This window comes from Acinonyx jubatus, chromosome C2 (assembly GCF_027475565.1).
Source record: "Acinonyx jubatus isolate Ajub_Pintada_27869175 chromosome C2, VMU_Ajub_asm_v1.0, whole genome shotgun sequence".
Lineage (NCBI taxonomy): Eukaryota > Metazoa > Chordata > Mammalia > Carnivora > Felidae > Acinonyx > Acinonyx jubatus.
In genome coordinates, this window is record NC_069384.1 from 48,280,492 (window position 1) to 48,305,721 (window position 25,230).

The 25,230-nt window shown below is 34.8% G+C and overlaps 2 protein-coding genes across 16 annotated transcripts in view; both read right to left on the bottom strand.

Annotated features, from left to right (window-relative positions):
• IMPG2 (interphotoreceptor matrix proteoglycan 2) overlaps nucleotides 1–2,830 on the bottom strand; it is an 87,685-nt gene extending 84,855 nt beyond the window's left edge. The window contains exon 1 of the mRNA XM_015084876.3: nucleotides 373–2,830. Within this exon, the coding sequence (XP_014940362.3) occupies nucleotides 373–457 (85 nt within the window). The 5' untranslated portion in view covers nucleotides 458–2,830. The remainder of the gene's footprint in view (nucleotides 1–372) is intronic.
• A 141-nt stretch (nucleotides 2,831–2,971) lies between these two features.
• Nucleotides 2,972–25,230, bottom strand: part of SENP7 (SUMO specific peptidase 7) — a 149,842-nt gene continuing 127,583 nt past the window's right edge. For 14 of the 15 annotated variants that reach the window (XM_053220783.1, XM_053220782.1, XM_053220776.1 and 11 more), the window contains 11 exons: nucleotides 23,977–24,239; nucleotides 22,200–22,333; nucleotides 20,244–20,360; nucleotides 16,137–16,259; nucleotides 12,444–12,536; nucleotides 11,679–11,803; nucleotides 9,774–9,826; nucleotides 8,284–8,333; nucleotides 8,121–8,189; nucleotides 6,860–7,010; nucleotides 2,972–4,828 (listed from right to left, as the gene is read on the bottom strand). In XM_053220783.1, the coding sequence (XP_053076758.1) occupies nucleotides 4,691–4,828; nucleotides 6,860–7,010; nucleotides 8,121–8,189; nucleotides 8,284–8,333; nucleotides 9,774–9,826; nucleotides 11,679–11,803; nucleotides 12,444–12,536; nucleotides 16,137–16,259; nucleotides 20,244–20,360; nucleotides 22,200–22,333; nucleotides 23,977–24,239 (1,316 nt within the window). In that variant the 3' untranslated portion in view covers nucleotides 2,972–4,690. The remainder of the gene's footprint in view (nucleotides 4,829–6,859; nucleotides 7,011–8,120; nucleotides 8,190–8,283; nucleotides 8,334–9,773; nucleotides 9,827–11,678; nucleotides 11,804–12,443; nucleotides 12,537–16,136; nucleotides 16,260–20,243; nucleotides 20,361–22,199; nucleotides 22,334–23,976; nucleotides 24,240–25,230) is intronic. The other variant, XM_027077640.2, reaches the window with a different exon arrangement.

The window sequence follows — 25,230 nt, forward strand, 5'->3', positions numbered from 1 at the left end:
ATTTGGATTTTGAAGTCAATGCTCAAATTGTAAACATGCATACTTAAGAGGGGAGGAGTGAGCAGTAAATCTTTTCTCCATCTAATTCCTACTCCTTTATTTCAAGATTCTTAGTTGTTAAAATCAACTATATATCCAATTTCAATACAAGAAATAAGCGGAAGTAAGTCTGAAGAAGAAATTACTAATGAAAAGGAAAACCAAAAATATTGAGAGATTTTAAAAGTTTAAATGAAGCAATATCAAAGCCTAACAGAGTAGTATTTGATTCAAGTTCTTACAATGGTCATATTAAATTAAATAATGTTAAAGAGAATACACTAGAGATATAAAGAAAAATAAAAAATTAAAATTAAAAAGCTTTTTAAATACCTGTTAATGATGGAAGGTTTCCTTCTATCACGACAAATATCAAAATACCCAGAGAAATCTTCCCAAAATGAGGAAACATAATCATTTGGGCCAAAATCAAAGGAATAAGGAGAGGCCAAAATCCTTGAGCACCCAAAAAAGCCTTGAAACTTCCAGTAACGAATTATTATAGAAAAGGTCTAACATTTCAAAGTTTATCTTTGAAAACTGACAACCATTCCAAAACCATTATAAATTAGCTTAAATAAAAATGGTGTCCTTTCAAAATACCTCTCACTTCTTTTCTGAAAGAAGCAGCAGGCTATGAAAGCAGAAGAGATAAGCTAATTAGAACAGATGGAGAGAGACAATTTCTTTATTCTAATCCAGTCAGCTAAGCTCTTTACAAACACGTTCTTTGCCATTACCAGACAGTCCACTTAAAAATAATGTTTCACATATAATTCACTGAGCTTTACAATTTTTCTGAATCTACTAGTTGAACCTGATAGATTCACATGTACTTTGGGTTTTTCTAGGGCCTGTTATTTGTAAACATATAATTTGTAAGCCCAGACTCACTATACCTATCTACTTCAGAAATACAGAGCTACACACAAAACTAGCTCTAGTTTTGTCATAGTTACTGTCTTTCAAATCTCTCTCCTTCGTTAGAAATTTGAAAATCTTTGGTTATAACCACTTAATAACTTCTTCCTTTTATAGAAAATGGGATAGGAAGATAAAGCTAACTCATGATAGAACTGCTGTGAGGATTAAATTCGTTAATACACAGAAAATGCACTATTAGAATACTGCCTGGCACATACTAATCATACAATATTAATGACAGCCATGTGATAACTGTGTTGCTTAATTAGCTATTAAACATGAGGCCCAGAATGTTTATGTACGTGAGGAACTCGCAACCAACAAAGGATAACTTTTACCACAATGGGACTAGATAAAATTCTTTGTATTAGAGCAGTTGTTTTTATCAAACAAACCTAGTAAAAAGCAATTAAACTAGTCAAAGTCCCTGTGGAAGCTAGGATTTACTATCAAATAGCACTGGATTTACATCTTATGTCCTGTGTCTTTGGAGAAGTTCTCTAAAAAAAGAAAAAAAAGTTTTGTTTTTATTTATTTTTGAGAGAGAGAGAGAGAGAGAGAGAGTGTGTGTGTGTGTGTGTGTGTGCGTGTGCACGCGTGTGTGTGCACATTAGTGGGGGAGGAGAAGAGGATATGAAGCAGGCTCTGTGTTGACAGCAGGGAGCCCAATGTGGGGCTCCAACTCACGAACCGTGAGATCATGATCTAAGCCAAAGTTGGACACTTAACCGACTGAGCCACCAGGAGCCCCTGAAAAAAGAAAAGTTTTGTAAAGATTTAAAGCACATTTCTCTTGAGAATTCTAAAATAGTCAACCCCGATTTCTTCAGCCCTCAAAGGGATGTACTCAGTTTTAAGAGAAGAGACCAGGTAGGTTGGTGTAGACAGGGAAGCCACATACCCACAGAAGTTTGTCTTTTAGCAGCTCCTGGACAATGTTCCCAAATTTCCACAAGATCAAGTTCAGTTACAAGAGACTCTACAGAAGGAAGGAAAAGCCTATGATTTCCCATAAGGTTTTATATACTTCCAGTCAAGCAAGCCTTCGGAGTATACAAGTCCACTCACAGTTCTCCCAGTCCAGACATAGTTCGACAATTACAGGTCGTTTTCACAATTAAAAAAAAAAAATACTGAATACAGATGACATTTCATATTTATTTTAGTTCAGCACATTTCCAAATAAACATTACTGAAAGAAAGAAAACCCAAGATAATTTGCTATAAGTAAAAGGCTTAAGCTTGGTATTAAGCCAAAAGCAATTACAGCATAAATGAGTAATTTTATAGAATTAAAAAGCAGGTGACAGTGGAAAGATGAGGACAGCACATAGATTAGAACCAGGTTAGAAATGGCTCTGTATGACAAGAACCCTATTTCCCCCGTAACATAAAAAGAAAACAAACTGATTATAAGAGGCATTAAACTTTTCCTAAATCCTAGTTAAGTGATTAGATATGACAAAAAAAAAAAAAAAAAAGCTACCACTTTTGTTTATCCCAAGAGTTGCAAATTAAAATTAATATTATCTTCTCTAGGAAGACTTTCCCTGTCCAGTGACAACCCTCTTACTACCTCTCTACCACATCTCTCTCTCTCTCTCTCCCCCGCCACCTCTCTCTCTCTCTCTCTCTCTCTCTCTCTCTCTCACACACACACACACACACACACACACACACACACATGCAGCAAGGCTGAATTCCCTCCTGAGCCCCCAAGAAACTCTATGATCGTTTTTACCAGTAATATTAAAACTATGCATATGTCCATTTCTCCCATTAGCTATAAATGACTCAGGAATAATTGTTTTGTACCTAGCAAACTGCCTGCTAATAGTACATGCTCCAAAAATGTCTCCTGAACAATCAAATTAACTATATGCTTGTTAAGACAGAAAGAAAAATTCATCTAACCATCAGTTATTGGAGATGCACTGGGTATTATAAATTCAACAATTTATTTCTAAGAATGGCTCATGATTCTGAAGAAAGGAAAATTACACCTTAATTTGATGAATTGGAAACATGTTTAATATAAAATGTTGATATTCTCAACACATTATTTCCACATGAATTTAGGAAAATGAATTTTAAACAATCTTCAAAACATGATAAAGGACAGTGGTACCTTTGAAAAACATACAAACACAAAAGTTAAGAAGTCATATGAAGATGTATTACATACTTGCTTTCCCAAAGTTAGATGTACAAAATAATTAATAGTCATTTTAAAAAAATCCCCTCCCATACACACACATACTGGGAATAGAATCATGTAATTATAATCATCTTTCTGAGAAATCCCCAAAAGACAAATATCTTTAACAATATAAAGATGGTGACAAGATTAACAAAAATTCAAAAATACTGAGGCTTAATTGACAACTTCAAATTCACATGATTTTGAAATAAAATGTTCCAATTTTTAGCTTCATCTTAAATTGCCTTTGCTTCACTGCCTTATATACAGTTAACAATATAAATCCAAGAGATACTTAAAACAGAAGATTAAAATAATATTCTTAAAAAACATGGTTTTTCAATCTGAGAAAATACAATATAATTGTCCCCTCAAAATTTTCCTGATAACATTAAAAGGTTGTAAAGTGTTTAATCACATATAATACCACCATCATCACATGAATTCAAAACTGTTCCCTAAACATTTAATAAAAACTTATGCTTCATAGGGATCATAGGTCTCTAAAAACTACAATTTAAAAATATAAAAGCAATTTGAGCAATCTGACTTTGCAGATAAATACTGGGTAAACAGAGCTATAAAATTATGTATTTAGTTCTAACAATTAATAAATAAGATTTTGAGGGTATTCTTTAATTAAAGTTATGAGGACATCAATTTTATCTTTGATACTTACAGAAAGTGGGTACGTATATTCTAGGATATCAGAATAGGATAGAAGTCAATATTGATATAGCTATTACCTCAAAGAACTATGTTGAGCTACATATGTCATTGTAAAAACCTATTTTGGGTAGCTAAATTTTTTTTGTTCCAAATTTCATTCTGAATGAATGAACTAATTTCCCAGATCCCCATATATGACATCAAAAGAAAAAGAAAACATGTAACAATCACAGCAGAGTAACAATTCCATTTAGCAACTGAGAAAAATAAGCTGCGCTTTGAAAGAGTCAATTTCAATCATCTTCCTAACATCATGTCTTCTTTTACACTATACAGAAAGGATGCCGTAAATGGCATTTTCTGAAGCCTTAATACTAAATTCTTCTTTAAAAAAATACATAGTATTCATATTGCATGCTTGAGCCGCAAAGAATAGTATTACAATATAATGTGACTTGTCAACAAATGTGACAAGCACTGGGGCTGGCACCAGGGAGGACCTAACTCCCCTCAACTCCCAGTTATATGGAAGTACAGATCACTTGGTTTTATTATCTACAAAAACATTCCCACATTTACATATGCTATTGCATAATCAGAAGCAAATTTGATCAGAAAAATATCAAATATTTATGAAAGTTTAATTTCTAATAAGTGTCTCTATATCACCCCCATTTTCCACTACATCTACCAGATCCCAACAATCTAATAATATACCTTATTTATTTTAAATAATGTTCAATGACTTATAAAACTACCACAAGTTATTTTCTTCTCTGTGAGCTGACTAACACAAATGCTGGTAAGCAGCTTTCCAGTAATCTTATAGGACATCTGTGTCATGTTTGTACAGATTAACTAGCTACTGCAGCCCTTCTGTTGCTGTAAATGAAGTTTCAAAATGAGCTCTCGAATATCTTCCCGTTTGGTCTTTATTACATGACGAGGAAACCATTTCTCCAAATGAATTGGAAGTTCAAAATTAACAATAGGATCCTAATGAGAGAAAAGAAAATGAAATCCCTTTAGCAGGACAATTCAAACTTGTTTTAGTTTCATTTTACAAGAAATGAAAAATTCCTAACTTTTTTTAGCTTTTTATTTTTAAGTTAAGTCCTCTCTACACCCCACATGGGGCTCAAAGTCATGACTTTGAGATCAAGCGTCACATGCTCTTCTGGATAAGCCAGCCAGGCACCCTGAAAAATTGCTAACTTTTTAAAATAGCAACTTTACTGAGATAGAATTCACATACTATACAATTCACCTAAAACTATATATTATCATTCCTCCCCAATTATATCAAAAGTTCCAACTGTATACTATAACCCTCACATGCTGAAAGTACCTTTAAGAATTCTCCAAGCAAGGGGCACCTGGGTGGCTCAGTCAGTTAATTGTCCAAATCTTGATCTCGGCTCAGGTCATGATCTCACGGTTTGGGCAGGGGGTGGTAAGGAGCCCCGTGCTGGCTTCTGCACTAACAATGCAGAGCCTGCTTGGGATTGTCTCTTTGTCTCTGCCTCTCACCCACTCATGCTCTCTCAGAATAAAGAAAATAAATATGAAAAAAAAGAATTCTCCAAGCAAGCTTCTAGTCAAAAATACCCTGCTTCTGTACCCACCTTCATAACACCACACCAAAAAAAATGGGGCTGGTTGCCAAGACAACCAACAATGTAATTAGAGAGTTGGAACTTTCAGTCTCACCTCCCTGACCTCCAGAGAGAGGAGAGGGGCCTCACAAGTAACCCTGGTAATGACTGAAGTAATGAGCTGACGGTTTAAAAAGCAAAGAGTGGTCCCTTGCTTTTAAAATGTCTTCAATACTGTTACCTATAGCACGGCTGATGAGCTAGAAAAGAACACTCATGCTTGTCACTGTACTCATCTAGCTTATGGCTTTCTGAGCTTCTTGAATATATGGGTCTTTTAGTTTTGAAATTTTTCCTTCAAATTTTTGTCTGCCTTTCTCTTCCAACCTAATCTTTCTGGAACTCCAATTACATGTAAATTCAAATTTTTTACTCACATCACACTTGTCTATTCTGTTCTTTACGTTCTTTTTTCTCTCTCAAATACAGTTGAATACTTTCTATTGCCCTATTCATTTGTTTATTTACTCATTTATGGAAGTTTATTTATTTTGAGAGAGAGACAGTGAGCAGGGGAAGGGCAGAGAGAGAGAATCGCAAGCAGGCTGCACACTGTCAGTGCAGAGCCCAACGTGGAGCTTGAACCCACAAACTGTGAGATTGTGACCTGAGCCAAAATCAAGAGCCAGATGCTTAACCAACTGAGCCACCCAGGTGCCCCTATTGCTCTTTTTTTTTTTTTTTTAATTCTAATCCTGTCTTCTGCTACATCCAAGTCTGCTATTAAACTCAAGCAATAAGTTCCTATTTTTTCTTCCAAGTTTTTATTTAAATTCATTAGTTAATACATGTATAATATTAATTTCAGGTGTAGAATTTAGTGATTCATCACTTGCATACAACGCCGAGTATTCATCACAAGTCCCAATAAATTCTTTTTTTTTTTCTTATGTTCTATTTATTTTTGAGACAGAGAGAGAGAGAGACAGCCTGAGCAGGGGAGGGACAGAAAGAGAGGGAGACACAGAATCTTGAAGACAGGCTCCAGGCTCTGAGCTAGCTGTCAGCACAGAGCCCGACACGGGGCTTGAGATCATGACCTGAGTCGAAGAAGGATGCTTAACCAACTGAGCCATGCAGGCACCCCAGTGCCAATAAATTCTTAATTTCAGATATATTATTATGAAATTTTAGCTGTAGAATAACCACGTGATCTTTTTTAGCAGGTTCCATCTTTTCATCCATTTTGTTCACTCTATTCTAATGTATTATTCAAATCATTTTAAAGTTCTTATCCATTAAATAACTCTAATATCTGGATTATATGTGATTCACTTTTTCTTTCTTGATTACCTGTAATATTTTGCTTCTTTGTTTGCCCAGTAATTTGTAATTATATGCTGGTAACTGTGAATAAACAATTTTTACATACCTTAAAGAAGCTCTCCACATACTGCAGTAAATATACTCCACAATCACTGCTATTATCTTGTTTAGGAACTTTAGGGCATAGGTCCACCATGTTTGTTTTGCTGAATTCACGATGAGTTTTTCGTTTAACTTCCCACTCTACTTCTAAATACCTTGAATCATCAAAAAAGTAGAGTGACTCTAGTAGAAATCTCTTTACTTATTCAACACAAAGATGGAAAATAATTGCTACCAAATGTGTTGCCTCAAGTCAAATTTCCAAGTTTAACAGTACAAATTATAATATGTGAGGCTTCAAGGGTTGCTATTTAAAAGAAAATCATCTGAGTTTCTAACTAAAAGCTAGACTTTTTTCAACAATCCAACTTTCATAACTCACACACATAAGCTCATTTATATTACTAACAAATTACTAAATTTGTTAATTACTAAACTAATAAATTACTTTAAAACTTGAGTTCCCAGTTGTTTCCAGATCCTACAGTAATTACAAAATTACACACATACATATACACACACACACTTATATACACACACAAATACCAACCCCCCTTTTTTTTTGAGTAAGCTCCACACTCAACATGGGGCTTAAACTCAAGACCCTGAGATCAAGAGTCACACGCTTGCTCTACAACTGAGACAGCCAGGCTCCCCAATATATACACACAGAAGTAATAAAAAGGTGAAAGAGTTCTTATTTTCTCTAAAATGATACTTTTGATAACCACTAATAGCTGCAACGCTCCTTTGTAAAATTATGCTTTTTGTTCAGTTATGAATACAAATTTTGATTTTACTTTCAATATATACAAGTTATTATCTGAGAAATATTAGTGCTTTAATATTAACATACAATAGGGGATGTTTATTATTGATTACATTGTAGACCTCAACTAAATACATAATAAAATATAATTCCTGGGGCGCCTGGGTGGCGCAGTCGGTTAAGCGTCCGACTTCAGCCAGGTCACGATCTCGCGGTCCGGGAGTTCGAGCCCCGCGTCAGGCTCTGGGCTGTTGGCTCGGAGCCTGGAGCCTGTTTCCGATTCTGTGTCTCCCTCTCTCTCTGCCCCTCCCCCGTTCATGCTCTGTCTCTCTCTGTCCCAAAAATAAATAAACGTTAAAAAAATAATAATAATAATTAAAAAAAAATAATAAAATATAATTCCTGATACAGTCTTTTCAGTAATTCTTAAATATCGTAGCTTCAAAATTATTGAGATTTTAGATAACAGACTGAGAGAAAAATTGTCATTACTTACTCTCGTAAATTCTGAACTGTGTTTTGTATAGAAGCAGCTTTCAAGGAATCTAGTATGAGAATGCATGGCCTATGAAAATCAAAAGAAGAAATCAAGATGTACATACTTGTACATGAATTAAACTTAAATATCTGAGAAAACTATTATTATAGCATGTACCTACCTTTTACACATTTTCTTTGGTACTGGTACTGATATATTTGTCTCGGTACTCTGAAATAAAACGGGAATTTTTATGGCTTTGCAATTAAAACCAGTTTGAATACGTTAGTGTTCAGTTATTCTTTAAAATGTTTGAAATACTCTGAAATTAAAATTTCAAGTAAGAGTCCTTTTCATCATCTAAAGTGAGCCAATGTTGTTTTTTCAGAAATTCATTGATTTATTTTCTTACACTAGTGAAACAGTATCTTATACTTTTACATGTAGCTTCAAGAAGTTCTAGAACTTTGACATAGCTTAAAAAACAACCTAGAACTTTAATTACTTCTATTCAGAGTTACCATCTCAAGCAAAGATAAACAAGTTAATTTAACCTGCCTTTACATACATTCTCTAACTCAATGTATGATGTCACTGGAGACAAATCTGGGAAACAACAGGCCAAACTTAAGCAGAATTCTTTAATGCATAACTTCTTAGTACCTTTATTATTCTAATGTAACAGTGAATCTTTAAGAGATGAATAGGACACAGAGTTTAACCAACTTAACTGACCTTACAATCCTTTTTATCATACTATGCATCTTACAACAGTTGGTCTAAGGAACTTAATTTGGGAAGACTGTTGTACAAGCAAGAAGAAGGTCTCCTATTGTGCCACTGTTAGAACAGAAAAGGAAACTTCCTTTCTTCTGCCCACCCTACACCAGTAACAGTAAAGACATAAGCCTCTGCCAGGATAGCAAGGCTGCTACTGTCTATACATACAAAAAAAAAAAAAAAAAAAAAAAAATCGCTAGGTGGCTACCTTAATCAATTAAGACACCAAATCTAGACCATACATAACAGTTTGGAAGTCCATAAAAGAAAAGTTAGGGGTGCCTGGGTGGCTCAGTCGGTTGAGTGTCTGACTTAGGCTCAGGTCATGATCTCACGGCTGGTGAGTTCGAGCCCCGCCTCAGGCTCTGTGCTGACAGCTCAGAGCCTGGAACCTGCTTTGGATTCTGTGTCTCCCTCTCTCTCTGCCCCTCCCCCGCTCTTGCTCTGTCTCTCTCTCTCTCTCTCAAAAATAAACATCCAAAAAAAAAAAAAAGAAAAAAAGAAAAAGAAAAGTTAACAGAACCTAAAAATGTGGACACTAAACCTATTAAACAACCAATGGGTCAAGAAAGAACTCAAGGAGGAAATCACAAAACTACATGGCAACAAATGAAAATGAAAACACATTAGCCCAAAATCTTTCGGATGCTAGGAAAGCAGTTCTAAGAGGTTAGTTTATAGTGATATAGGCATACCTCAACAAATAAGAAAAATTTCAAATAAACAATCTAACCTTACACCTAAAGAAACTAGAAAAGTTAGATCCAACAAAGCCCAAAGGTAGTAGAAGGAAGGAAATAATAAAGACCAGGGTGGAAATAAATGAAACAAAAACTAAAAAATAACAATAGAAAAGATTCCTTCTTTCATATCTATAAAGAACACACTTACTTGGGAATCCTCTGTGCCCAAGGACAGTGTCGAAGTAGTATGTACATCGTTATCTAGTTAGAAATAATAAAGCAATAATGAGTGCTTATTTTATATCTAATATCAAGTATTTAGATGTGGTTTGGACCAGTATTAATGGCAATGGCTATTAATATTCTGCCTACTGCTTAGACTACAGCTATAAAACATGTAATTTTCTTTTTTTCTCAAAATAAGTAGGCTTATTTGCTTACTGAATTAACATTTGGGTTGTAACATAGGAAAAATCATGGAAGAAGTTTAAGAGACCTGAAGTTTAAGTAAGAATTTTAAGAATTTTAAGTAAACCTAGTCAGTTTATTAGCATTAACAAGAAATGTGTTCATTTAAATTGAGAAAAAATGTGGGATTTCACCACCAAAAAACTCTTAAAATACATTAATTCAGTAGGGTTGCAAGATACAAAATTAATGTACAGAAATTTGTTGCAGTTCTATATACTAATAACAAAGTAGCAGAATATAAATATATATATATATATATATATATATATATATATATATATATATATATAGTGACATTTTTACTTCATATAGTGACAATTTTACTTCTACCTTACCAATTTGGTTGCCTTTTCTTTATTTTCTTGTCTAATTGCTGGACTTCAGTACTATGCTGAATGAAAGTGGTGACAGTGGACATCTTTGTTCCTGATCGTAAAGGAGAAGCTTTTAGCTTTTCTCCATAAGTATGATGTTAGGTATGGGTTGTCATTCATGGGCTTTATGATGCTGTTGAACTATGTTCCCTCTAAACCCACTTTGTTGGGAGTTTTTATCATGAATGGATCCTTTTTCTGCATCTTTTAAGATGAGCAAATGGTTTTTATCCTTTAATTTGTTAATGTGATGTGTCACGTTGGTTGATTTGCAGATACTGAACCATCCTTTCATAGCTGGAATAAATCCCACTTAACTGTCTTTAAATGTAGTTTTGGATTCAGTTTGTTAATATTTTGCTGACGACTTTTCCTTTTGTGTTCATCAGGGATATTGGCTTGTGGTTTTCTTGTTTTTTAGTGTCTTTGTCTGGCTTCAGTATCAGAGTAATGCTGGCCTCATTGAATCAATTTGGAAGCCTCTCTTCTTTTTTTTGGCGGGGGGGAATAGTTTGAAGACAGTAGACACTAACTCTTCTTTACATGTTTAGTAGAATTCATCTGTGAATTTATCTGGTCATTGATTTTTTTCTTTGGTTTTTGATAATTGGTTTAGTTTCTTTACTAGTAAAAAAAAAAAAGAATACAATACCTAGGAATAAACTTAACAAAGGAGGCCAAAGACCTGAACTGGTCTATGCCTGAAGATCCATAGTATGAATTCTTAGTCATGTTAGCAAGATTATTTTATAAAAAATGCTATGATAAAACTTGACATAACATTATAACTTAAGAATTACATTTTGTCTATACATGAGGTTGGGCATCTATATGAAAATTTCAGATTTCTTATTCTTTCTACTAGTTTCATTAAAAAAAAAAAAAATACTACCACCAGGGCTCCTGGGTAGTTCAGTCAGTTGAGCATCCAACTCGTGATTTCAGTTCAGTTCATGATCTCATGGTTGTGAGATGAGCCCCACACTGGACTCTGTGCTGAGCATGGAGCCTACTTCAGATTCTCTCTCTGGCTCCTTCTGTCCCTCCCCCTTTGTCTCTCTCTCTCCCTCTCTCTCTCTCTCTCCCTCCCTCCCTCCCTCAAATATATATATATATATATATATATATATATATATATACACACACACACACACACACACACACACACACACACACACACACCATCTTTTATAACCTCATATTGTTCACTATAATCATTCTACTGTTGTCATCATCATTAAAAACAGTATCTACATTAAGTTTACCACCTATTATTTTGTTGTCATGTTGAGATGGCTGAGCCTGTGAGTGCTGGGATACAGTTTGTGGAAAATCTTCATATACAGCTTCTTCTAACCATGGAAAACAAATGACAGCAAGATACCAATGAGATCTGTTGAAAAAGAAACACAATCTTAATAACACGAAATCTAAACAATGCAGAGCAATGTGTTTTGGATCTACAGCTGAGAAAGTGGGTAAAACAAACTTCATACCAATTAACTACACTGTAATATCTGACATAACATGGACCACACATTCCAAAAGTAATTAAATGAGTAGTAAGACTACTTAGGGTAAAATCTGAGTTATTTCAAATTTATTTACTTTCATATAATCAGTGCTTCCTATTGAAGAACTGCTTTAATAAATAAACTCATAGCATCATCTTTTTTCTGTTAGTGCTTAAACAGTTTGTTCTCTTAAATATTTTAAGGTTTATTCTAAAATCTTTTCATCTTTTACTTAGTAAGAAATTCTTTTGAGCCCAAAAAAGAAAAATTCAATGTCTCAGTCATTACAGTCTTATGGGCATTTGTCATTTTTATTTTTTCTACTATATTTACAATATGACCATTTGTCAAACCAAAATCTAATATAGTCACTCATAGTTTTAGCTACTTCTTTGGAAAATTTAAACATAGTACTTGAGATGCATACCCATACCTTTTACTGATTATTAATCTAAAAATGCACAAAATATTTTTTTCTGTACTCTCCAATTTTGTTTTTAAATAATCTGAAATACTCACGACTCATTTACAGGCACAAAGATGTAATCTTTGTTAAAGATGTTTATGTGACGAGTCCATGTTCTTACTCTTTTATGTCTCCTCTGTGCCATTCTGGGAATATGAAAGATACATGTATTTTACATATAAAAAATTAAAAATTGAAGATACAGATTTCAGGAGTCATTTTTATACACTGAAAAATGTGAGATTCAGTTTACTTAACCATCTTCTTCAAGATATATAATATTTAATGCATATTAAGATATATAATACTCATTTCCTTTCATTAATTTCTAATTGTTGTTAAACTTAATGACTGTTTATAAACAATGTCATAGAATAGAAGGAGCAATTTATAAAATGGTTTATAGACTCCAAAAATAGCTCAGTAACTGTATGTAAACAGCTAAACCTATTTATTTACTTTAGTTCCATCTGGGCATGATAAAAATATTATCATTAAACCTTAAAAGAATTGTCTAAATGTTATACCTGTGATGAGGGAGGTGTTAAAGTTAACAGGAGAAATGAGGCATATATTCTTAGATTTTTTTAAAGATGACAGTCATCTCCTTTCATTTTATATATAAGGAAATTATAAGACAATGAGTTGAAAATACCCACTATTCATCCATCTTTCATTTACTTCTTCAACATAGATTTATTAGGTTCTTAAGAATAAATAATAAAAATCACCCACGCTGCCCTTAAGGAGTTCACAAAATGAAGAGGGTAGAAAAAAACCATGGCTAAAATATAAGTGTCATAAGGGACACAAAGGAATTATGTTATAGCATTTAGAAAAGCCACCTAGAAAAGAACTAGGACACACAAATAATTGTTTCTTTTCTTTATCTTATCAGGAAAATAAGGAAGGAAGATATTAAATCAAGTTTGAATATCAAAAAAAAGTTTTAAGGGGGGTGCCTGAGTGGCTCAGTTGGTTAACCATTCAACTCTTGATTTTGGCGCAGGTCATGATCCCAGGGTCATAGGATCGAGCCCAGCGTCAGGCTCTGACCATGAAGCCTGCTTAAGATTCTCTCTCTCCCCCTCTGCCCCTCTCCCTGTTCATGCTCTGTCTAAAATAAAAATTAAAAAAAATAAACATTTAAAAAGTAAAACTTAAAAAAAAAAAAGACTTTCAAAGTCTTGCTTAAAAAAAAGTTTTAGAAAAGAGGTGGTGTGTAACTTCTGGCTCAGGGCCTCCAAGAATTTTTTTTTTTTTAATGTGTATTTTTGAGACAAAGAGAGACAGAGCTGGAGCGGGGGAGGGGCAGAGAGAGAGGGAGACACAGAATCTGAAGCAGGCTCCAGGCTCTGAGCTATCAGCACAGAGCCTGATGCAGGGCTCAAACCCATGAACTGTGACATCATGACCTGAGCCAAAGTCAGAGGCTTAACCAACTGAGCTACCTTGGCGCCCCCAAGAACCTCCTTTTTATGCAAGGAATTAAATAAGTTGTTTTATATTTATATACCAAGTAATATAGGAAAAGAAATCTTTGTCCCATCCCTGTTCATCTGAATATTTAACCATACTCACAGGAGTAAACATTAGGAGAAGATGGAATTTAGAATGAGCTAATAAAAGGTGGTAGGAATTAGACACTATGTAGACTTTAACTTCATAAAATGATCGGAAGTCACATGTTTACTGAATTTTGTTTCAGAATGACCCAATCATTATAATGATTATGAACAATTATTTTCAAATAGTGCATAGCCTATTAATTTGCTTTTCCATTTGAAAATCTTAAAGATAGACACCTGGTTTTCTTTGGTTTTGTTATGTTGGTGTTTGATTTCCTGATCATACTGGACTTATTTGATTGATATATTAGACACTAGATGGAACAAGGAGAATGGGAGAGGTTATGGGAAACACAATATAATCTCTTATTCTCAGTTCCTAACTCTTTGGAAGATCTTTAATTATATGTCTAAGAGTTCTCTCCCATTCAATAAAATATATTATTATTCTCTTTCGAGCTCCTACTATGTTACAAGCACTGAGCAAAAGGCACTGGGACAGAGTAGAAAATAAGACAGATAAAGTCCATGACCTCATGAAGTTTAACCTTAGGACAAGCAAACAAACCAATGATCACAAACCATGTTATAATACAAAAAAAGTGCCAGGAGAAGAAATTTCAGTCAGAAAATAGGAAAAGAGCTTAGCATATTTGAAAACTGAAAGGAGGAAGGCTGAGCTGAAGGAGGGTAAGTGAGGAGAAAGAATGTCATGAGGTGAGAATAGGGAGACGGGCAGAAGCCAGATCCCTCAGCATCTCATAATCCATAGTAATGAGTTTGTGCATCATTTAGTCTGCAATTCCCTTACACTAGTAGTTGGAGTGTCTTGTCAGAGATTTATTTACCATTAAGGTTTATACCCCTTACCACTCTGCTTTGTGGCTTTCTTATTTTTTTACTGATTTGTAGAAATTCTTTGTGTGATAACTAATTACATATATATCAGGCCAAGCATTAACCTAAGTATTTACCTGTGAGGGGATAGGGGAACTGAGCCCCGCCATGGAGTTAAAAATCCACCTATATAATTTTTGGATCCCCAAACCTTAACTACTACTAACAGCCTACTGTTGACCAGAAGCTTTACTGATAACATAAAGCCAATTAACACACATTTTGTGGTATATGTATTATATATTTTTATAATACAGTAAGCTAAAGAAAAGAAAATGTTGAATCATAAGGAAGAGAAAATACATTTGCAGTATTTACAGTATATACATGTACACTGTATTTATCCCAAAAAATCTGCATATAAATGGACTCCCATGGTTGAAATCCATGTTGTTCAAGGGTCAACTGTGTGTATGTGTGTGTATATAAGATATGAAGTATAGTATCTTAGTACCTTATATATGTCTTACCCTGGAATATGCCACTTATGTAACACTGTTTTATATTACTTTTATATATGATCAAACATGTAACTTCTAATTTTAAAAAATTACTTTAAAATTTAAAACCACAGCAGAATCCACTTGCTTTCATTTCATCAGTTTCTAGGTGGCTATGCCAAATAATGACTAGTAATCTTAAAACAAAACATAAGATTAAATGCATGGTACCAACCATCAATTTCTATATACATAAAATAGAACAGGAAGCCATCAAATAAGTTAAATATAGGGGCACCTGGGTGGCTCAGTCAGTTAAGCATCCAACTCTAGATTTCGGCTCAGGTTCTGATCTCACGATTCTTGGGTTTGAGCCCCGCATTGAGCCCTGTGTTGAGTGCCACGCTGACAATGTGGAGCCTGCTTGGGATTCTCTCTCTGCCCCTCCCCTCACATGTGCACATGCTTGTTCGCTTGCTCTCTCTCTCAATAAATAAACTTAAAAAATAAATAAATAAGATGGGACCCATAGAGGAAATAGAGCCACTGCCAAAATCACTGCCCAATGCAAAGAGGTTAAGAAAGAAAGAACCTGACTTTTTCCTCCCTTGCCCTCCAACTTCCAGTGTCCCCCACAGAACATGCACTTGGAAATGCAGCCTGCAAGAGTCAGCCTCCTCTGATAGGGAAAAGAACAGTGGGGTGAGAAAGAGCTGAAAGGCCTGCACAAATGGTAACACTGATCACTCTAGGAAAAACTGTAAGAAGTTTTTTTTTACTAGGAGCATCAACACAGCATATTTTTCTCTTAAAACTGAAGTACATTGAAAGACTGACTTACGAAAGATTTGGATTATCTTCAGTCAAATTATTTTCTTTTCTTGTCAAGCATTTATAGAAAAAGCTACTAAAAATATGACTTCGTTCAACAAGTTCATCTGATGCCTTCTCCAATATAAGATATCTGTAAAATAGCAAAACCACAGAAGTTATTTTTAGATTTTACCTAATCTTCCCCCAATTATCTTATGTGTTCTGTAAATCTTCATTTTTATGACCACTTAGATTCAAAGCAATCTTGCTTGCAATCTGCTCAGATTCCAGCTAAAATTGTTCTTTATTTACTTCACCTTCCATCAAGATTGTTTAAAGCAGAAATTGCCCACTTATTAACTCATTTACTTAACAATTACTTATCAAATTCCTAACATGTGCAGAGCACCATAATTATATTAGAGACATAAAATGGGGAAAGGGGGGGTAGTACATGCTGCCATATAGCTTACAATCCAGAGGAGTGAGTATAGAAGGAAATATTAATCAAATACCACACAGAGATAAGATTGAAACCCTGACACTCCTAAAATAAATCTAGAAAAATTTTAATTACTGTGAGATATGTCCAATATATAAATCCTGAGTCCATTTCTACTAAAACAATTCTTCAACATAAGCTTGTAATTGAATCATTTAGTGATTAAACTCTTCACATTAGTGAACTCTGCTATTCTTAACTCTGCTTTTGAATCTCTGCAGATTCACAAATGACCTTGTAATTGCTTTAAGAAAAAAAGCATAGAAGACAAATACAACTTGACATTTTTTTAAATGTGGTTATGGACAGGCTTTGCTACATGGAAGGAGACACAAAGGATGCTTCTGGTGTGCTGGAAATGTTCTTTACCTTGATCTAAATGATGATACTATGGGTGCATACATTTGTGAACATTCACTAGCTGCACACTTAAGATTTATGTGCTTTACTACTTGAAAGTTACACCTTAATTTAAAAAATAAATAGAAAGTCATTTAAAACCTAAAGTTAGGGGGCGCCTGGGTGGTTCAGTCGATTAACCATCCAACTTTGGCTCAGGTCATCTTCTCACGGTTCCTGAGTTCAAGCCCCACATTGGGCTCTGTGCTGACAGCTCAGAGCCTGGAGCCTGCTTCTGATTCTGTGCCTCCCTCTCTCTCTCTCTCTCCCTGCCCTTCCCTTACTTGCATTCTCTCTCCCAAAAATAAATAAAAACATTAAAAAATTATTAAAAAAAAAACAACACTAAAGTTAGAATCCTCTCTGAAAATACGTCAATGAGACAGAGAAGCAGGTAATTTAGTGAATAGGAAATATAGAAAAGTACTACTGGAAATAAATTAGGAATAAAATTGTATTCGTTAATTCTAATAAAACATATAAAGACTAACAATATGATCCAGTTCATCTCACCAAATATAAATTTGGCACTATTATATGGATACAAAAATAAGTAAGATGGAGGTGCCTGGGTGGCTCACTTGGTTAAGCCTCTAACTTCAGGCCACATCATGATGTCACCATTCATCTAGCCCCACATTGGGTTCTGTGCTGACAGCTCAGAGCCTGCTTCAGATTCTGTGTCTCCCTCTCTCTCTGCCCCTCCCCAACTTGCGCTCTGTCTCTCTCTCTCTCAAAAATAAATAAACATTAAAAAAAATTAAAAAAAAAAAGACATAAGATGCTTAACCTTTAGAATAAGAATGATCATAAAATCACCAACTAACTGGGGCACTTGGGTGGCTCAGTCGGTTGAGCGACCGACTTCGGTTCAGGTCATGATCTCATGGTTTGTGAGTTCAAGCCCCGCATCAGGTTCTATGCTGACAGCTCAGAGCCTGGAGCCTGCTTCGGATTCTGTGTCTCCCTCTCTCTCTGCCCCTCCCCCACTCATGCTCTGTCTCTCTCTGTCTCAGAAATAAACATTAAAATTTAAAAAAAAATAAAAATCACCAACTAACTTTAAAATAATGCAAAATAAGGGGTGCCTGGGTGACTCAATCAGTTAAGTGTCCGACTTCGGCTCAGGTCATGATCCTGCAGTTCATGGGTTCGAGCCCCACATCTGGCTCTATGCTGACAGCTCAGAGCTTGGAGCCTGCTTTGGATTCTGTTTCTGCCCCTCCCCTGCTCATGCTCTGCCTCTCTCTAAAAAAAAAAATTAAATAAACATTAAAAAAAATAAAGAAAAATATTATAAGTAACATAAAAAAGATACAAATGGAGTATTATGGGAATTAATAATATCTGTTTAGAAGATCAGGAAAAGTTTTGAGGAAGGTACCATTTGAGAGGAACCATGAAAGAGGAATAAAACTTCAACAGGTTGAGATAAAGAGGAAAGTCTTCCAAGAAACAAGAGAGCAGGGCATTAAGGCAGAAGAGTGACTAAGAATAGGCTTTGTTTAGTAAACTGTTTATAATTCAATTTTGCTGGACTATGAAATACGTGTAAAAGGCTAAAGAGATAGATTAGTGTCATATTATCAAGACTCTCAAAAGCCAGATGGTCTGAACTCATTTTGACAGGTAATAAGAAATTACTCTAAGTTTCTAATGGGAACTGCATTCATTGAGTGGTTTAAGAAGAATACTGGTGGTCATAATACACCTAATGCACAGGAAAATAGAGATAAAAAATACAAGGACACTAGTTAAAAAGACAGAATAACAATTCAGGTAAGAAGTACTAGGAAATCATGATGACAGAAGAAAAAGAATAAACGAATTTGAGAGACAGAATCTACTAAAATTGGCAACTGAGTATGCAGATAGGGAAGGAAGGGTGAAGAGTCGATGATGAAGACTTCTGCTTCCAGCCAAGACACAACAATAGGGACCAGATTTACCCACCTGGATGAAAGAAGCGAAAAATCACACAAAATACATGTGAATCAATAGTCTTCAAAACACTAGACATCAGGCAACAAAGAAGAGTGGTCTTTGAGAAATGAGAAATAAACAAGGTGAGCTCCACTCATGCCCCAGTTTACTGTTTTGGTAGTTTACAGGTGGCAGCACAGGAAGGAGTAACCCAGGTGGCAGACTCCACATTGAGATGCTGAAAGTCAGGAGAGACCAAGACAGCTAGAATTTACAGATCAGAATACTAAAAAGGGAAGAGTCGTAGATAAACAGAACTCCAGACATGTGCAGCGTCCTCCTCAAGTATTTAGAAGAATGACCATTGCATGTGTGTGAGGAAAATGCTGGGGTGAGAACTACCTGAAAAGATGAGAGGGAATGAGCCAGTGACAAGAATAGTGCCTGTTCTTACCAGACAGGCTGGAAAACCCCCTAATTCATGGAGGCCCTAGGTATAAGATATTAAAAAAGACCCAGATCAAACTTCTAGAGGTCAAATGTACAGTATCTGAGATGAAGGGCTAGTGATAGAGATTCAGAGCCTGAGTGACTGGAATAAGGCTAGTATATGTAAACAATAGGACTCAGGAAAGATGCAGGCTAGAAACTTTACATCAAAGTTTATAAAACCTTCCTATCTATTCCTTCAACTAAGCTATGCAAAGTTGAAAATTATTTTTTAATGGCATAGTGATATGCCATTTTTAACAGGTTTTTTAACAGCACTTGAAGACAGAATAGATAACTACAGAGTTGCTTCTTTTCCTTTCCCAAAGTGATCTGTAATTTTTAGATACTTCCTTCACCACAGTAATACAACAGTTAAGAAGTATAAATAAAAAAAATAAATAAACAAAAACTAAAACAAACAAAAAATAGCAACTCTTCTGGAGTATATACAAACTGAAGTAGTCAACTGTAGAAAACCTCGATAGGCAAACAAAACAATTTTTTCAACATGTATTTATTTTGAGAGAGAGAGAGAGAGAGAGAGAGAGAGAGAGAGAATCCCAGGCAGGTTCCACCCTGTTGGCGCAGAGCCCAACACAGGGCTCAATCCCACCACTGTGAGATCATGACCTGAGCTGAAGTCAAGAGTCGAACACCTAACCAACTGAGCCACCCTGGTGCCCTGGCAAAAATTTCTAAAATCTGAATTGTTGGCAGGTTACTTTTAGCTAGAGTTAAAATACTTCAGTGATAGACATGCAGTTTAAAGTTCACATCAAAACTGATAAAACAAATGAGATCATTCGTCACTGTACTTACTTAAGATAGAAATCAATGATTACATCATTAAGAAACTCTCCTTCTTCTAAGCATTCCAGATCTTCATTAGTTACTCCTAATCCCCCTTTAGTAGGTGGTGGAGGATATACAATCAACCTTAAAAAAGTAAAACTAAAGTTAAAACACATTGGTAGTGAAAATTCTAGTATCAAAGAGATTTGTTATATGGAACAATACTAGGGCAGTGTATTCAATAACTATAATGTACAGAGTAAAAATAATTGACAGGATACAAGCAATTATATTTTCCTTTATTTTCAGAAGCTAGTAATAGTGCTTCCATTATCTTTTCATTTCCAGTCCTTCCCATGTGACCTAGTCTCATATTTGTCTAACCAATACGTTATGTCTCAGTTATAATGCCATCTAAGATGTCTCTCTTCTGCACAATTTTTAACTTTCAACACACTGATGTAATAAACCATGAAAGATTTTCCTGTGCTCCAGCTTCCAACTCTAAGTTTGAATCCCCAAGACAAGTTCCTTTCCATTCAAAAGAGCAAGCAGTCAAAAACTACGTTCTTCTACTTGTGGCTAGTCTACACCAACAGCCGAACAATACAGAAATAACAAGGGAGCAGAGAAGCAAGTTTCCTTATAATAAAGTGCTTATAATGTAAAACTTAACAGAATATAGGAAACAAGTAATTATAACACAACCAGAAAGAAGTAGGAAACAGATGACGACTAATTAGGCATCTTTCTTCTGGCACCTTTTCTTAAAACTCAGAAGAGCAGTTGTGAGTTTCCAACTATAATCTTGGAATAGACAGGATGGTCCTCACTGCACAAATGTAGTAAAAAATAAAGGTATAACTATACTTCTTGAACTAGAAAGATTCAAGAAGATGGACTCAACTGCAACTGATTTAATCTAGGCAACCAAAGCACTTAAATCAAATAAGAATATGTGAAAACTTTAAATGTTAATATGATAGTTAGTATTTTATTGGCTATTTTCTATCCTATTCTTTCACTTGCTTTTTTTTTTTTTTAATTTTTTTTTTCAACGTTTATTTATTTTTGGGACAGAGAGAGACAGAGCATGAACGGGGGAGGGGCAGAGAGAGAGGGAGACACAGAATCGGAAACAGGCTCCAGGCTCTGAGCCATCAGCCCAGAGCCGGACGCGGGGCTCGAACTCACGGACCGCGAGATCGTGACCTGGCTGAAGTCGGACGCCCAACCGACTGCGCCACCCAGGCGCCCCAACTTGCTTTTTTTTTTAACAGAAAAAAGGAATCACACAGAAGAAGAGAAGTCACCCTTAAATGCACAGAATCCCTATTCTGCCTGACCACCCTAAGAAGACATATAAAAGAGGAAATATGAGTAACATAGCAACTTCAGAAAAGAAAGTTCTGATAAACTCCAAAGTATCTTAAATTGAGGCATACTTTACTAAAAATAATGGAATGGCACTGACTGTTTTCTTAATAAATGTTTTTAACTTTCTCTAAAATAAAAAATTGTTATTTCTATCACTAACCATCAGTGTAAGAATAAAACTCAAAACACTGGGGCACCTGAGTGGCTCAGTCAGTTGGGTGTCCGACTTAGGCTCAGGTCATGATCTCACAGTTTGTGGGTTCAAGCGCCGCATCAGGCTCTGTGCTGACAGCTCCGAGCCTGGAGCCTGCTTCAGATTCTGTGTCTCCTTCTCTCTCTGCCCCTCCCCAACTTGTGCTCTGTCTCTCTATGTCTCTCAAAAAATAAATAAATGTAAAAAAAAATTTTTTTTTAAGAATAAAACTCAAAACATTTACAAAGGCAAACTATTGTCAAACCATTATGGTATACACCTGAAACTAATATAATATTGTATGTCAACTATACCTCAATTAAAAAGAAAAAGTCAAACCACTTAAAATCAGCAACATGACTGAAAACTACTAATGTGTCTACCTATCACAAACAGCCTATGATAGTACATACTTCTGAACAGGTCCCGTGTGCCTGACTTCTCGCCATTCTTCATCTGGATTAGATGTAATAGAAAGTGAGTAGCAACCACTACTTTGCTTCTGTAGGAAGGTGTAAGTAGGCTTGGCTCTATCCATATTAGAAGGCTGACAAGAAATGGCAAAGAAAAAGATTTCCTTATAAATACATAAATGCGCATTAGCTCTCAAAAGGACGAAGTCAAAACCTAAACATCTATGAGAAAATGTGACTAAATCAATATCAATGAGTTATATCTATACATTTGGAGTTTCTACAAAGATATAGCTGAATCAAAATAACACTCTTGATCAAAACATATTGTATATACAAAGATCAAAGTTTAACTTGAAGTGTTACAGATCTGGGCTCTATAATTAAAGAACAATGTGAAAACTTTACAGTTCAAAATGAACAAAAGATACAATAAATAGGACAAAATAAAATTTAAAAGACAAAAAGTTTATATTTGTCATAGCAAACTTTAAAAACTTTCTTTCTAGAGGTATTTGGCAGAGATATACAAGCCTCTCCTAGATTCCCCTAATATTAACATCTTATATAACCACAGTACAATTTTCAAAACTAAGAAATTAACATTGGAATAATAACATAAACTAGAGACTTTATTCTGATCTCACTAGTTTTTTTACTAATATCTTTTTTTCTGTATCAGTACCCTTTAATTCCTGTCTTTCCTTGTCTTTCATGACTTTGATATTTTCGAGAGTACTGGTCAGTTATTTTGAAACTGAATTTGTTTGATTTTTCTCATGATTAGACTGAGGCTACACAATATTGGGGAAAATACCAGAGAAGTCATGTACCCTCTCAGTGTATTATGTGACAGGTACACCATGTCGGTATCTTATTCCTGGTGATATCTGCCACATTTCTCCACTGTAAAGTTATTACTTTTCTTTTGGTGATAAATAAATATTTTGGTTGAGAAACTTTGAGATTATGCACATATCCTGTTTCTCCTTAAGTTTTTACCCATTAAATTTAGTATCTCTTGGTGGGCCTTGCCTGTAACAATCATTAACTATGGTTTTTCTTTCTTTTATTATATATATATATATATATATTTTTTTTTTTTTTTTGAGAGAGAGAGAAAGAGAGGGAAACAGAGTGTGAGCAGAGAAAGGAGGAGACACAGAATACAAAGCAGGCCCCAGGCTGTGAGCTGTCAGCACAGAGCCTGATGAGGAGCTCAAACCCACGGACTGTGAAATCATGACCTGAGCTGAAGTCAGAAACTCAACTGACTGAGCCACCCAGGTGCCCCTAACTATGGTTTTTCTATGGTGGCTTTGTAATTTTTATTCATTTTACATTTATTAGTTAAATACTTTCCTAAGAAAGAACTGTCAATTATCCACCATCAGTATTTTCCATTCATTGATTCTGAAATTTATTTGTATCAATATAGATTTATGGGTATTTATTTTATTCTTTGGTAATAATCATGTTATCATTACTGATTTTATTGATTCAATTATTCTAGCTGTGGGGTACCTGGCTGGCTCAGTCAGTGAAGCATGTGACTCTTGATCTTGGGGTTGTGAGTTTGAGCCCCACATTGGGTGTAGAGTTTACTTAAAAATAAAATAAATTAAAAATAAAATAAGACTATTTTAGATTTGGTATTCAGAGTTCTCTCAGGTTGACTCCTGAGCACTTAGGACAAAACACAGCATTTTGAAATCATCTGATTTTCAGGGAAAAAGTTTTTACTAAAACTTGACAATTATATTAATCAGATGCTAACCTGAGATACTGATTTCATCTTCATTTCTTCAGCAGCAACAGCGGGAAAAGAATAAGTCGAAGCACAATAATAATGAACAAAAGAACTTTCTTTTGAAGAGAGGTTCTGAAATAAAGGAAGTGCCTGAAACCAAGACAATGGATAAGAAAGTTCCAATTCTCCACTGGTTGTACTTATTTCTGTCATAATATCTTTTAATTTCAATTCTTCTCTTTGCGAAATAGGATTGTATAGCTCAAGAAAAATGAATTCACTGGATTTTGCTATAAAAGAAAAAATAAATCAATTTTAATCAAGTATTATAGTTCAAGAGCACTATAAATAATTTAATTATTAATAACAGCATTTTGTATGTTAGTTAATAACCGAGGGAAATTAAATCCCCAAACAGGCTATTAGTAACCTAGATTCAAAACCCAAGTTTTAAACTCCTCCTGCATTAAAATGGAAACTTCACAATGGCATTAGCTACTGTATCTCTACTACCTGGCATTTGTTAATGAATGTATGAATAAATGAATGAATGATAACTAAGGAACTAATTATTTTTCCCTAGCCTCCTCCATTTATCAAATCTACCAATTAAAAAATTATTCCAACCAACCAAACACTTCCTTCAAAATCATTGTTTCATCAAACATTTCAACAATCGTCTCAAATTATATTCTCTCCACCCATAATTATAAATGGCTAGTTTTATTCCCCCAACTTCTCTGCTATTTACTCATGAATTCTCCCAATTAATTTGGAAGTAGGACAGCAAAGTAACTAAGTAGTCCTCCTTTATCCATGGTTTCATTTTCCACAGTAACAGTTACCCACGGTCAACAGCAGCCCAGAAGCAGATCTTTTTTCTGGCCTGTTGCCATAAGGTCAACAGTAGGCTAACACTACATCAAAATGCCTGTGTCATTCACCTCATTTCATGTCATCACATAAGCATTCCCTCTTCTCACATAATCACAAGAAGATGTTACACATTCATGTAACTTTTCCTACAGGATATTGTTATAATTATTCTTAGTTATTACTGTTAATCTCTTAGTGTAGCTAATTTGTATATTAAATTTCATATGTATAGGAAAGTATGTAGGTATGTCTAGGGAAAAAAACATAATATATAGAGAGTTCAGTACTATTTGTGGTTTCAGGCATCCACTGGGGTTCTTGAAATATATCCTCCATGGATAAGGGAGGGACTACTATAATATTAAAGGTATAAAATTTATTCACTACTTAACATCTTTAATATAT